The sequence below is a fragment of the Dama dama genome, chromosome 5 (genome assembly GCF_033118175.1).
Source record: "Dama dama isolate Ldn47 chromosome 5, ASM3311817v1, whole genome shotgun sequence".
Taxonomy (NCBI): Eukaryota; Metazoa; Chordata; class Mammalia; order Artiodactyla; family Cervidae; genus Dama; species Dama dama.
Window position 1 is genome coordinate 109047078 of NC_083685.1, and position 14249 is coordinate 109061326.

Sequence of the window (14249 nt, forward strand, 5' to 3'; positions counted from 1 at the left end):
ATAATAGAAGTTACTATTTATGGAGTGTTCTTAAATACTAATCATTAAGTTAAGCATTTTATAGGAATGTGACTTCTTGAATCCTCCCCACAACCCTGTGACTTAGGTATTATTAATCTCATTTTACAAATAAGGAAACTAGGAAATAGAAAGGTTAAGTGCCTTTATCCAAGATCAAACAAATCATGAAAAGTAGAGATAGAATGGTATCCTGAATTTGACTGATTCTGAAGTACAGGCTCTAAGCCACTATGTTATATTGCTCTCTCCTTACTCATTGTCCCTTCTCAGTATATTTCTCTGAGTGATCACACCACCCAGTACCTTCCATTACTATCAATAAGCTAATAACTCCCAATTCTGTATCTCAGCCTAAGACATTTCTGCTTATATATGGAAACAGTGATAGGGACACCTCCACAGGCACTTCAGACTGACACATCCACAACCAAAATCAATTTTTCCAGAAATTTTGCTTTTCTGCCTGTATTAGTTGTCTTGGTTGGTTACTTAGAGCATTGGTTCTCAAATATTTTCATCTGAATATCCTTTACATTATTAAATTATTGAGGACTCCAAAACAGTTTTGTTTGTATAGTTATATCTATTTACTGACAGTCAACAGATTAGAAATTTAAATTGTGAAATATTTAAGATGATCCATTAACTGTTAAAATCTGTTAAGTTCAGTCGTTCAGTCACGTCCGATTCTTTGTGACCCCATGGACTGCAGCATGCCAGGCTTCCCTGTCTATCACCAACTCCCGGAGCCTACTCAAACTCATGTCCATTGCGTCCGTGATACCATCCAACCATCTCATCCTCTGTCATCCCCTTCTCCTCCTGCCTTCAATCTTTCCCAGCATCAGGGTCTTTTCCAATGAGTCAGGTAGCCAAATATTTGTAGCTTCAGCTTCAGCATCAGTCCTTCCAATGAATATTCAGGACTGATTTCCTTTAGGACTGCCTGGTTGGATCTCCTTGCAGTCCAAGGGACTCTCAAGAGTCTTCTCCAACACCACAGTTCAAAAGCATCATTTCTTCGGTGCTCAGTTTTCGCTATAGTCCAACTCTCATACATGACTACTGGAAAACTACGGCTTTGTCTAGACAGACCTTTGTTGGAAAAGTAATGTCTCTGCTTTCGAATATGCTGTCTAGGTTTGTCATAGCTTTTCTTCCAAGGAGCAAGCATCTTTTAATTTCATGGCTGCAGTCACCATCTGCAGTGATTTTGGAGCCCAAGAAAATAAAGTCTGTCACTGTTTCCATTGTTTCCCCATCTATTTGCCATGAAGCATTTGCCATCGGATGCCATGCTTTTCATTTCTTGAATGTTGAGAAAATACATATGCTTAAAAAGAATTGTACTTAAATTTTAAAAATAATGAGAAGAGCGGCTTGGCTTTACATTCTTTTAGAAATTTCTTTGATATCTGGCTAAATGAAAGACATCTGGATTTTCATGTTTTCACATTTAGTCCGTTGTGACATCATGTAGCCTCTGGAAAGCTGTATGCATGAGTGGACAAAAATGAAACAGGTAAGGAAGTGAGAAGTAAATTCTTTTTCCCTATGTGGAAATGGTCTCACAGGCAGACATGGAAGGATTCAACTCCCAAACACATATTGGAACCCATAGGGTGGACAGGAAATTTCTTTGTTTGGGTGTTGACCTTTTTAGAATGTGAAATCCACAGATGCCTGTAGTTGGCCAATTTCTGTATTCCCAGAAAACACTGACAAATGACTAAACATTTGCTACCTATCATGTTGAGGTGGATAAGGGTTAAAAGTGAGGAGTCGAGGGGGCACCCGGATTTGAACCGGGGACCTCTTGATCTGCAGTCAAATGCTCTACCCCTGAGCTATACCCCCTCTGCTGGTAAGAAGAAGATTACAGTTTATTTGTAGTGTTTATGGGCGCAGACGTTGCCTTGGTGATTAATAATAGTTTGATACATATGACCAGTTCTTTCAGGTTTCCCAGGTTGATGCTTAAGGACCAAGAGAAAAGGCAATCCAGACCCAAACGGACCCAGACAGTAGGAGGGAAGGACCAAAGGACGAAGTCCAGTCCGGCCAGGCATACTGGGGGGTGTGCGATGGGATTTCCCTCCTCCAACAATTACAAGCTCTTATACCTCTGACGTCTGAGAATTCTTTAAGTCTAATTTCCATCCTCCCTGCCTGCATCCCGAGTTGTACTAAATCCCCAGCCTATGCTTTGCACACGAAAGAAAATGCTTCCCTTGTCTTTCCCAAGGTATCTCCAGCATCTTGCGTCTCTTCCATTCGCTTTGCTCCTTCAGACATCAATAGGTTTCCCCTAGGTTGGAAAATCCTCCCTTTAGCTATGATCACCTGTCCAGTTTTTCTTTTTCACTATCAAATATTAAGAAAGTCTTTGACTTCATTTCTCTCATTATCAACAAGCTTTCCTCACAGTTCTATTACTCTCTACATTTACTTTCTCGACTGTCAGGAATTTTTCCCCCTTGGTGTCTGTATCTTGTTTCCCCAATAGACTAAGTTCCTGGAAGGTAGGATCACGTTGCTCTCCGTTTTGTATTCCTCATAGTAGTTGGCAGAGTGCCTCATTCACTATAAACCTTGGTGGTACCTATCAGCCAAACCTCATTAAACTCAGACTCATTCAACTCAACTATGGCATTACACCAAGCTTGCACCCAAGCAGTAGAATGAATGTTGTTAGAGGAGTGCTCAGAAGTCTGAGCCACTCCACCAACCTGAAACAGGCTCCATGTCTATTGCTCCTCCACCACTGACTGCCTAGATTCACTTTCTCACTTTCTAAAATGATTATTTCACACACGTTCTCCGTTCTCAAACCTTCTACATCTTATCTTTCCTCCTCAGAGAATGCTGGCCTCTTCCTTTTTGGAGAACATCAGAACCGGTCAGAAGCAGGGTTGTGCTGATAAAAGGCTGATAACTGGCTCCCCAGGACCTGATTTGTAGGATTTGCCAATTCTCACAGAGTAAATACGTCCATCTGCTAATTTCAAGTGAAATCAACTGGCTTTAAAAATTCTGGAAAATTTACCAATTGGTTCTCACAAGCCAGTGTGAGTCGAATCTAGCACACTTGTGGGATTGATTTTTCACCAGCTACCAGCTACATACTGACAACTCTTCAAATCACATTTCCAATCCAGACATGTTTCTGAACTTCAAGAAATAACTGGATCTCCAGCTGCATACTTAAAATCTCCTCTTAAATGTCTGTCGGGCACATCAGACAGCATATTGACCTTATACTAGAATGTGAAGTCTATGAGGTAGGGGGCTGTACTTTATTACCTTTGTTTCAGAGTGTTAAAAAGAAACTCTTGAAGATTTTTTTTTTTTTGGTAAATTTACTCCTTTCTCAGTGTTCTTTATTTCAGGAAATCACATGTACCCAGATAGTGAAGTCAAAAAAGAAGAGTCATTCTTGTTAAAAAAAAAATTTTATTAAAAAAAAATTTTTATTAAATTCCATGGACAGAGAAGCGTGGTCGCCTACAGTCCGTGGGGTCATAGAGACACCACTAAGTGACTAACATGCACAAAACGCTTAGTTATTTTACAATGTTGTGTTAGATTCAGGTATACAGCAAAGTGATTCAGATATATATATATATATATATATATATATATATATTTTTTTTTATAGTTTTCCATTATGGTTTATTACAGGATACTGAATATAGTTCCCTGTGCTATACAGTAGGGCTTTATTCTTTATTCATTCTATATATAATAGTCTGCATCTGCTAATCCCTCCCCAGCCCCTTGGCAACCACAAGTCTCTTCTCTATGTCTGTAAGTCTGTTTCTGTTTCCTGGATACATTCATTTGTGTCATATTTTAGACTCCACAAATAAATAATATTATATGGTATTTGTCTTTCTCTTTCTGACCTTTCTTAGTATGATAATCTCTAGGTTCAGCCACAGTGTTGCAAATGGCATTGTTTCATTCATTTTTATGACTGCTTAGTATTCTATTGCATATATGTACCACATCTTCTTGATCCAGCCAGTGGACATTTAGGTTGTTCCCATGTCTTGGCTATTATGAATAGTGCTGCTATGAACATAGGGTTGCATGTATTGTTTAGAATTATAGTTTCACCCCTAGGACCAATGCAGCAGCCAATTCCTTTAACTGGAATGCCCACTCCCAACAGATGGGCAAATGACTGTCTCTTTCATGTCATCCACGTCTTAACTCCAAAATCACCTGTGAAGAAAACTTTTCCCTCCCTGACTATGCATCTTGAAATACCCGCTCATACCTCCCTAATACATATCTTGTCTTTTATTTTAGTCATCTTCCTTATTCGTTTATTCATTTGTGCACTTGTTTCTATTCTGTCTCCATTTGATTTTAAAGTCAGTGAGAATGAGAACCTTTGTATCTATTGAAAGTATGCTCTGCACTTACAATGGGGCACATAATAGTTGTTTCCTAAAAATAGAGAGGGACCACTAGAGAACATAGCCAGGGAAAGTCTCTCAGTGGACACGTCTGTTCAGCTGGTGCTTGCATTCTTTTTAGAGAGACCAGGAAAAAGGATTCCTTACTGTTTTGCAAGAAGCTCTTCTCTGACTTCTTAGGGTGAAGAGGTGGGTGGGATCATGGATAAAGAATTGAACTTAGAAAAGACAAAAGTTCACATATTTTCAAAATTCCATGTTTTTACTAGGTCTTTTAATGTTGTTCCTTGTTCTTACTATTCAATATCTTGTAGCAAGAGGAAACTGATTTTGGAAAAAGAATTTTCAGGAAAAAGAAAAAGGCTGGAATGGACGTAAAAAGAATTTACCAGACTATTTCCAGTAGAGGGGGTATAGCTCAGTGGTAGAGCATTTGACTGCAGATCAAGAGGTCCCCGGTTCAAATCCGGGTGCCCCCTTCCCTGGTTTTCCATTTTTCACAGCCGCAGGCTAACACAAACTCTGTGTTCTGAATCCAAAACTCTCTGGAGATTCTCAGAAAGTACTCTTAACCCTGAGAAGTAGAGAGAGAAACACTAGAAGTCACACAGGAATGACTGCACCACTTTTCCGGTGAGCACTCTACCTCAGTGGCCAGAAGCCCACCCACCTGTATCCTCAGTAGGTAGAAAGAAGGCTGAGACCTTTCCAGTTTGAGACCCTTCAAGACTTTGAAGTTAAGTTTGATGTTAATCATAGTTTCTTGGGAGGGGAAGAAATGGAGTGCCTGGGCGGGGCAATATTATTTTGCCTAGTTCATAAAAGTGGTGAAGTCACAGCACAGATTTAAGATGAAAAGTGGACGGCTTTCGTCTTCTTTATACTAGCTCAAAGGCAAGGTTTTGGCCTGATAAACCTACAGGTGGAGTCTAAGGCCTGGTGTCCAGGAACGGGATGAAAACTTAGCTATTTCTCACCTCTGGGCTTTGAAGGGCACAGCAGCTCTGCTTAATCGCCATGTCCAGCTTCACGACTTGTCTTACAGTAATGCATGCTCACTCAGTCGTGTCCCACCGTTTGCCACCCTGAGGATTGCTCCTCAGCCCATGGGATTTCCCTGGCAAGAATGCTGGAGTGGATTGCCACTTCCTTCTCCAGACAGTAACGGGAGTCCTGGGGAAAAAAATATTCGAGTAGTATTCCCCTGGGGCCCTGAGGGCTGACACAACCAAATTCCAAGTTTAAAATACCACAAATTCCCCCTGACTCAAGAAGCATGCCTCTCCCACTATCCTTTCTTTTTCCTTTTTTTGGGCAAAACCTAGTCGAGAGGGTCGATCTTGCTCCCTGATCTTTTTCCTTGGACCCAACAGTGATAACCGCCAGTCACACAGCGGACAGTCATCTGTCCCCGTCTTTAGGTTATGAAACTTAATGGCCTTGTATTATTTGCTCAGTGGTTCTCAAAGTGTGGTCCAGCAGCATCAACACCCCCTGGGAATCTGTTAAGAATGCAAATTCTTGGGGTCCCACTCCAGGCCAAGAGTATCAGAAGCTGGTAGTTGGGGGGTGGTGGTGGTAGTGTTTTAAGGAGCTCTCTATTTAATTCTGACACACTCAAGTTTGAGAACCACTACATTAGTTTATATCAGGATGTAACTTTATTTTTGTAAATTAAAATGAGCTTTTGGGTCGGCATTCACCATTTCCACATTCTCAAACTGCTTTCACTGTGCTGGTGTTATGAGCAATAAGGAAAGGTGCTTAGGGCACGCGCTTGTCACCGGTAATAAAGAAAGTTGAAGCTGGAGAAAATCTGTGTCTGTGGGTTTTCTTCTCTTGACCCACCCCTACCCAAAATGAAACACCAAATTGGGGGAGTCTTGCCTTCTGAACCAGCGCCTGGAACCGCCTTACACGACTGAGGCTGCCGCCGGTGACCGCAGAATCCCGGTATCTCTGGCGTGGGTCGTGGGGACCTGAAGTTTTTGTACCTGATTTGTGCCTATACCCACCCCCTCCTGCTGCTGAGTACGAAGTAAAACCGAAAGCCTTCCGTTACGGTTGGAGAATGAGGAAGGAATTTTAAAATAGCTTTTCTCTATTTTCTTTAACCTAGGACCCGAGGTTAAAATATGGATCAAGAAGGAAAGAATTATACTAGACAAAAATTAAGAAGAAATCTCCAAGGGGGCACCCGGATTTGAACCAGGGACCTCTTGATCTGCAGTCAAATGCTCTACCACTGAGCTATACCCCCACGCCGCGCCTTGGCTTGGATGTGGCTCTTTTGAGTGTTAAGACACTGCTACACTAAATGGGAACAGTAAAGGTAAGTAAGGAGAAAGAAACGCAAGAGGAAAAGGGGTCAAGCGCAAAGCAGAAGCTCGCTGGATTCGGGGAACTACGGGAAAGTTGCACGGCAGAGGCGCGGGGACGGAAGAACTAACCCGGTCTGCGAGAGACTGAGTCCTGGAGGGAGGGACGGGTTCCGCCCTACAAATTGTGGGAGAGGATGTTGCAGGGCATGGCTAACATCCTAGGGGCGGGGCAGGGGGGTTCCCGTAGATCCGCAGATTTCTCGCCAGGTACCGACGGGTACAAAGGAAGTCCCGAAACCTGGCGACTCTGGTTGGGTGTTCGAGTGGGTTCGAACCCCAGCCAGAACAGTTGCGAGGGGCTCGCCCGCCCTGCAGCCCAGGTGCCCAGACGTGCAACCGGATCGCCCCCGCCCCGCCTCCAGCGGCGGAAGGGCCCTGGGCAAGGTCGCCTGTCCGCGCCTGGCCTCCAGGCGCATTCCAGGGCCCTTTCTGCTCGCGAGCTCACCTAGGCGCGTACCGCTGGGCCCGCAGTCCTCCCTGGAACCCGCCCCCGCGCAGTCCCACGTCGCCGGGAGAGCGCGCCTCGCCGCGCGCGCCCCTGCCCGCGCCCGCGGCGCGTCCCCGCCCCGGCACAGCCCCTCCTCCCCGCTGTGTTTATTAGGGGAAGGAGGGCGGGGGCGGAGGCCAGTTCCCTAGCTCTAGCCGCCGTCGCTGTAGCCTGTGCAGTTAAAGCCGCGGCCGTCTCCCGCCAGCTCGCTCCGGGGAAAGAGAACGCGCGCGAGCTCGGGCGTCCTCGCCCCAGCCTTTCCCGGAGCCATGAATCCTAACTGTGCTCGGTGCTGCAAGATCGTGTACCCCACGGAGAAGGTGAACTGTCTGGATAAGGTGAGACTCGAGACTGGAAGACGGGTCTTTGCAGTCCCCGAGCTCCAGATCGGAGGAGGAGAGCGGGGCTGGGTCTCTGCCTTCCCGTTACCGCGATCCCGGGAGGAGGGAAGGTGTGTCGTGTCATGGGGTGTGAGGGACGGACCCCAGTCTGGAAACCAGGAGATCCGGGGCGAGGAAGCGAGTCCACGCTTGGCGGGCAGCCTCAACTGGAGACGAGTGGGCTCGGTGCCCCGGGGTGGGGAAGCCGGGCCCCGGAGTTGGGGTGGGGGGAGTGAGGGAAGGTTAGGGGTGCAGTCCCGCCCCCTAGGGCCGGGAGAGTGAGAGGAGACGGCCGCTCCCTCTCCCCGCCTCGCCGAGCGCCAAGTAGGCGGAAGCGCTGGGCGCTGGGGGAGGGGGCGGCGGGGGGGCGGCGCAGAGGTTGGGGGCCCCTGCTAAGCAGTCCGCTCCGGCGGCTACTGGCCCGGCTTCCTGGCCTGGAGACTGGAGGGTGGGGGCCGTCAGCGGGCAAGTGTTGGCTCTGGTGAACTGGCCTTCGGATAAGAACCCGAGCCCCATCGCGAGAGCCCGTTTTTTTGGACGACCTGCAGCCCTCTAGGTGGTTCAGCGGTTAATGGACTAGCCGGCGTTCTCCGTAGCTTCCCAGCCCCCACCTCAAATTAGAAGCCCACTCCCAGCGATGGTCCGCCCAGCGGGACCCGGGCGGGGTCGCTTGCTGGAGTAGGGTGGGTGGGGGTTGCCTCACTGAGATCTCCTGAAATTGTGTTCAGAGGCTGAGTCCACCCTGAAGAACAAAGAGCTAACTTTTCAGAGCAGGTTTCCCCAATGGAGGGTGGGGTTGGCTGAGTTCAGGGGGAGCCAAGAAAAGGGGGGACGTGTTGGGGGGAAGGGAAGATGGCCTTCTGGAAATTCACTGTCCTCTGGGGGCCCTTAGGCGTCTTCCTCCCCACCCCCCCCCATCATGCTGGACTCGTTCATCTGGTTGCCATTATACTTTTTGAAGGGGGGCGGAGAGTGGAACTGGGTATTTCCTGCAGTTTGGGGTAGGATCCGGACCTCTTTTAATCTCGCTAAGGTCCTAAGGCAATCCACCTCCCCTCTCATCCCCTCCTCGGTCTGGAGGAGAGGCCTCTAGAATTCTGTCCCCTTCTTCATCGTGCCTTTCATTCACCTCCTAAAGCTGGCCCCCTGTCCACATATTCCCTCCTTCCTGTCTGGATTGGCCAGGGGTTGGGGGGCATGGGATGGAAGAGGGTGCAGGGCCCACCTGGAGTCAGGTATTTTTTGTGGGGGGGGGGGGAAGGGTCGCTCCTTGGATTCTTTTGTCTTTCCCCTCCTCCTTAGGGTTGGCGCTTCCTCAGTAACCTTTGGCCTCTGAGTCAGGGTGAGGGGGTGGGGTTCCATGGTTCTGAGATCATTTTGATACTGCTCTTGGAGGAAGGGGTCATGTGGGGCTGCTGCTGTTTCAGTCTTGTCTCCTGGGCCTGGCTGGGCAGGAGAAGAGAAAGGCCATGTTATGGTGCAATGAGTGTGGGTGCTGACCTTCCCAAAGACCATGCGGGAGGGCAGGACTTGAGCCTGGGGGCAGGAGCTGAGAGCTCTCTGGCCTTGCACACTGGTGTTTCTGCTCTTCCCTGGTGGGAGGGATTTTGGCCTCTGTGTCTTGAGTTCCTTGTGCTCCCCTTCTGCACAGTCATGAATTGAGAAGAGGCAACGGCCACTTTCCACCCACATAAGGCAGAAGCAGTGTCTGATGGAAGGACTGCTAGCCTGAGCATTGGAAGACTTGGTCCTAGTTCCAGGTCTGCTCACCACCAGCTCGATGAATGGCTCTAGGCCTCAGTGTTCACATTCTGTCAGATGGGTATGATGATGTCATTTCCATGGAGGTGGGGAGGTGCACTCAAGTGCCTGTCACAGCGCCCGGAAGGGGATGTGGTATAGGCTGTGCGCCCTCTCCTTTTCTGGGGTACTCTGTCCAGCCCCATACCTGGCTTTCCCTGTAAAGACCTTTGGTGTCCGAGGGGAGGGTGCAGACCCTTTAAGGCGCCCTCCCCAGCTGTTTTCTTTCCCTCTCAGGAAGAGGACATTCAGGTGGAGGGCGCCCTGGGAAGTGAGAGTTGGCGGTTCCTCTCTCTTAGATCTGTGCCTACAGGAGGTTTCCCTGGGGAGATGTCACCCCTGCCCTGAGCAGGAGGCCTGGAATATCCAGGTATCAGACTGGTTCCTCCCAATGCCCTCCAGGCAGTAAGGGCAGGCACTAGGAATGGGGGTCTGATGCCTGAGGAGGGACATTCAGTCCCATAGACACAGCTGCTAACCAGCTTCCCAAGGCAACCCATTTACAACAGGAGAGATTCAAATTAGACTCACCTGTTTCACTCCAAGTTCCCTAGGACCCGCCATGACCCAGAGTACAAGCTACGTCCTTGGTGTCAGCCTTTCCTCCTCTCTGAACCTTATCTCCCAAAGGCTCAGGTGAGTAAAGGCTGCATCACCTCTGATGGCCACCCTCCCGTCAACCTGCATTACCCAGCGTGTCCTCCTGCTGAATAAATGTGTACGGCTGGCCACGGTGTTTGAGGTCCAGATTTGTTTCCCCAACTTATGGGATTAGAGCTGGGGAAGAAACAGGGTGGTGTCGCTTGCTCATTCATTCAATGAATATTAAGCACCTACTTGGTGCGGGGGCCCTCTTGGGCTGCTGCAGGGCCTCTGCGGAGAGAGAGAGGCTGTGTCTCAGAGTGTCCTCTACCTTTTGACAGACTTGGAGTTTGGTCCTAGATCACATTGGGAGGCATTAACATGGGGACTCACCGAGTCCCCCTGGCCTGGCTTGCTTTTGCCGAGCTCCTGAATACAGATGGAGGCATTGAGGAGGGTAGAGGATTGGTGGGCTGAGTCCGCTGGACTCCCCCATTGGGAGGGCTCCCTGCCTCTGTAGTACCCTCCTTTCTCCCCATCACCCCCCAGGTGGCAGCAAGGTAGAAGGAAATGGGCCTGGAACACAGACGAGGGGAAAGGCCTGTCGCCCTGGTGCCTCGTTTCCTAGCTAAGAGCACCCCACAGTCATCCCATGACCGTCCCTGCATAGACTCCTTGGAATGTGCCAGGCTTAGTCTTCCCGGGAGCCTCACAGAGCAGATGCGATGGCTCCTGTAAATTATGACCCCCGTAAGCAGAGGCCCAGACAGGTCATGCGGTTCACTCCCTGCAGCCCAAGCTGGAATTCAGCTCTAAAGTTCTTGGTGCTCAGCTCTTCTGCCTGTTGTGTTTGCCAAAAAGTACTTTAATTTACACTATCTCCCTAATGTTTGTGGTGGGCCCTCCCCTTCCTGACCCTGGCCTGTGGAATGCTCAGGGCCTGAGCTCTTGAACCAGGAATAATACTCCCTGGGAATCTGGGGAGGTGCAGCCATGGTCTCTGCCTTTAAGCCAGCCTCCCAGGTGGCCAGCTGAGGTAGTGACTGGGCCAGGGTGGGGCTACTATTGCCCCTGGAGGAGTGAGAAACTGTAACCCTGGTGACAGGAAGGGAGGGAGAGGTCTCATACTCTAGCCCTGAGTCATAGGGCGCCCGGGTGGCGAGGGTGGAGTGGGCAAGATCCCAGGCGGCAGGCACAGCAACCTGAAGTTCACCGCACCCCCCACCCCCAGAGCCGTGAGCAGTTGCTCCCCCCACCTCTACGGTGACTCCAGAGAGAGAAGGCTGACCCCAGCCTTGCCCAAGTGCAGGGGATCTTGCTTCTGCCCCCAGCAGCCTCAGTTTGCCTTTCTGTGGAGTGGGTTGCAGCTTTGGAGCTCCAGGCCAGGAAGAGTGGAGGCTGATACTGGAGCCTGGGACATGGGCTGAGAGGCTGCTAACGGGCACCAGAGAACTAGGTTTTGGTGAACAGGGAAGCCGTGGACTTCCAGGGCAGTGGGGAGGATTCGAGTTGCATGTTTAGAGGTAACTGCTCCCTAGTCCCGGGAATGCTTCTCTGAAACTTTACCTGTGGCTCTAAGAAAGAGGGGACTCCTCCTCTGCGGCAGGGCTCCTGGGGCAGGGAAAAGAGGTGGACAGAGGGTTAGTGTGGGGTGTTACTGACGTTTCCCTGACTGTGTCCGTTACCAGACCTGACTGAGACAGGGATGGGTGTCTTTTCATTTGGGGTCTCCTTGGGTCTTCCTGGCCCACAGGGGCTATTGAAATACTTGCCATTTTCTGCCCCCCATCCCCCTCACTCTCCTGTCTCCAAAAGGACACAGTGGTGGAAGCTGCTGGATTTTCTTGAACCTTTCTTGGCGCCTTCCTCCAGAGAGGGGAGGGAAGTGAGGCTAGGTCACCTCCCAGCACCTCCATGGGACTGGGATTTTAGTTCCAGTTTACAGATGAGTTCCGTAGTTACCCGGAAGGCATTCAGTCCCCTCCTTTTCATTATTCTGTTCCTGGACCCCCCCTGTAAGAGAACAGATGACCACTCCCTATCCTCTAACGTGTCTAGCTGTGAGCAGGAGGTGTCTGGAGGTGAGGTGGGGAAGAGCTATAGATAGAAATGGGCACTGTTCCCTTGTATGGGGCTCCCCTTCCTTCCAGTGGTAGCTGGCGGCAGGGGGTGCCTTGTAGAACCCCTGGATTGGCTGCGGGCCCTGTACCCCAGCCTGGTTGGTATACTCTGCCCCCTTCCCAAGGGGCTTGGCTCCAGGGTGGGTACCTGGCTGTGAGCTAGGGTGCACGTGTCTGCGTCTCTCCCTTTGTCTCCCCCAAGTCAATCAGGGGGGCACCTTTGGAGGTCCCCAGGCCGAGGACAGTGCGGATTCCTGCCTATGTGTGTGTGAAAGTGGGTCATGGTCTGGATTCCAGAGAATGTTTTTCCTGGCAGGCCCCTGCGGGGGTGGGGGGAGGCGGGGGGCCCAGGCAGGGGCATGTGCAGCTAAGCAGGCAGAGGCCAGCAGACTGGTTGGTGACAGAGCTGGGGCACTGTGCCAGCACCTCCCAGGCATTGCGGGAGGCTGGTGGGGGGCAGGGACCACTCTGTTCTAGGTTTCCCGTGGGCTGTGGGATCAGCCCAGGTTGAGTTGGGAGCCCAGCTTCACCAGCCTCCTCTTTGCTTCCAGACTTCCCCTGGCCTTCTTCCCAAAGAGCGGTTCTCCTGCTCCTTTGGTCACTATTCCACTCCTGAAGAGGCCTTTGGGCCTCCTTGATAGAAAAAGTACCCTATTAGAAGGTGACTACCCCCCCCCCCCCCCACACACACACACAATTACCCTGTGGGCTCTGGTCAACATGGGCCAGGGTGAGGGAGGTGGCATCCCAACCTCTCAACCTTTTTTTCTGTCCCTTTCTCCCAAGTGGCCCAGAAGCACCTCTTGGCTGGGAAATACATTTGAAAAGCACTGCCTCGGGGGAATTTCTTGATAGGTGGCCAAAAACCAGGTGTTTGCTGGGTACCTCGAAAGTCTCCCCGTGCCCTTCCCTGGCTTCTGGCCTCGTTCTCTGAGGAATCAGGAGTGTGTCCCTTGGCTCCTGGGAAAGGGGGCAGGGAAAGGCCAGCTGGGTCACCCCAGCAGCCCGGATTCTGGGGCCCTGGAAGCTGGGCTCCTGGTAGGTGTTAATCCCCGGGCCTCGTCCTGGGCTGCCAGGTGCCAGGGGCGAGTCTCTCATCTGCCTGGATTTTCTCGAGCTTCAGCATTTCTCGGGATGGGGTCACTTCTGTTACATTACTTCCCCTGCCCTCGTGTTCTTGGACGCTGTTCCCCTCCCTTGGCAGCCCTGGATTGATCCTCGCTCTGTTCTGGGTCCCTGGCCTTTGCTGGGGTGTTCCTGGTCACGGAGTCTCACTCACAGGTCTTCTAGCTGTGGTTGGGCACCGTGGAGCCCCGCCTGCACCCCAGCACTCACACACCTCCTGCCCAGCCCCCTCAGCTGAGGGTCACCCCTGCCACACCCAGCACCTGGCATTTGAGTACTTAGAGCTGCCGGGTGCTGTGCTGAGGGTTTTATAGGTGATTTTTCATTTATTTACTTATTTATTTTGTGTGATTTTTTTCATTTAAACCTCAACAGTCCCAAAAGAGATGGGTATTAAGGTTTCCATTCTGCAGACACAGAAGTGGCTCAGAGGTGTGGGTCCTGAGCGAGGTCACCCAGCTAGCCAGGGTGGGGCTGTGATGGCCACTATGCAGATGGGGGATCCACCTCCAAGCAGAGCTCTATTGCCTCCGAGGGAGACCAGCTGAGGGGTGAGACCAGCTGAGGGGTGGGAGATGGGTGAGGAGGGAGGGAAGTGGTGTGGGTGTGCTGACTAGAGCCTGGGGCGCTCACCCACACTCTGGGCAGGGGTCCCTCAGGAAGAGGAGGCACTGGGGCTGGCGCCTTGCCCAGGCCCAGGTGTGTCTGGTGTGGGATCTGGGAGGGCCTGGGTGCATGGGGGCTGGGCCCTCCTGTCCCCCTAGACCTTGTCTAGGCTGAGGCGCTGCACCTCAATGTTCAGCAGCAGCGGCTTCTTAGCAACGCCTGGTGCAGCTTTGCATAAGCAATGAGGCTTCTCCTCCTCAGGCAGGCAGGCTGCAGGAGTGGTCTGGGGGAGGTGAAGCCAGTCTAAGGGGGCGCAGGGGGTA

General features: G+C 50.8%; 1 protein-coding gene and 3 non-coding genes across 4 annotated transcripts in view; 2 read left to right on the forward strand and 2 right to left on the reverse strand.

The window, feature by feature from the left end:
• Positions 1-1806: 1806 nt before the first annotated feature.
• TRNAC-GCA (transfer RNA cysteine (anticodon GCA)) lies at positions 1807-1878 on the reverse strand. Its single transcript has one exon. It is a non-coding gene; the product is annotated as a tRNA-Cys (tRNA).
• Positions 1879-4852: 2974 nt separating this feature from the next.
• On the forward strand, positions 4853-4924 carry TRNAC-GCA (transfer RNA cysteine (anticodon GCA)). The gene has a single exon. It is a non-coding gene; the product is annotated as a tRNA-Cys (tRNA).
• Positions 4925-6633: 1709 nt separating this feature from the next.
• TRNAC-GCA (transfer RNA cysteine (anticodon GCA)) lies at positions 6634-6705 on the reverse strand. Its single transcript has one exon. It is a non-coding gene; the product is annotated as a tRNA-Cys (tRNA).
• A 724-nt stretch (positions 6706-7429) lies between these two features.
• LASP1 (LIM and SH3 protein 1) overlaps positions 7430-14249 on the forward strand; it is a 40641-nt gene continuing 33821 nt past the window's right edge. The window contains exon 1 of the mRNA XM_061143882.1: positions 7430-7651. Within this exon, the coding sequence (XP_060999865.1) occupies positions 7583-7651 (69 nt within the window). The 5' untranslated portion in view covers positions 7430-7582. The remainder of the gene's footprint in view (positions 7652-14249) is intronic.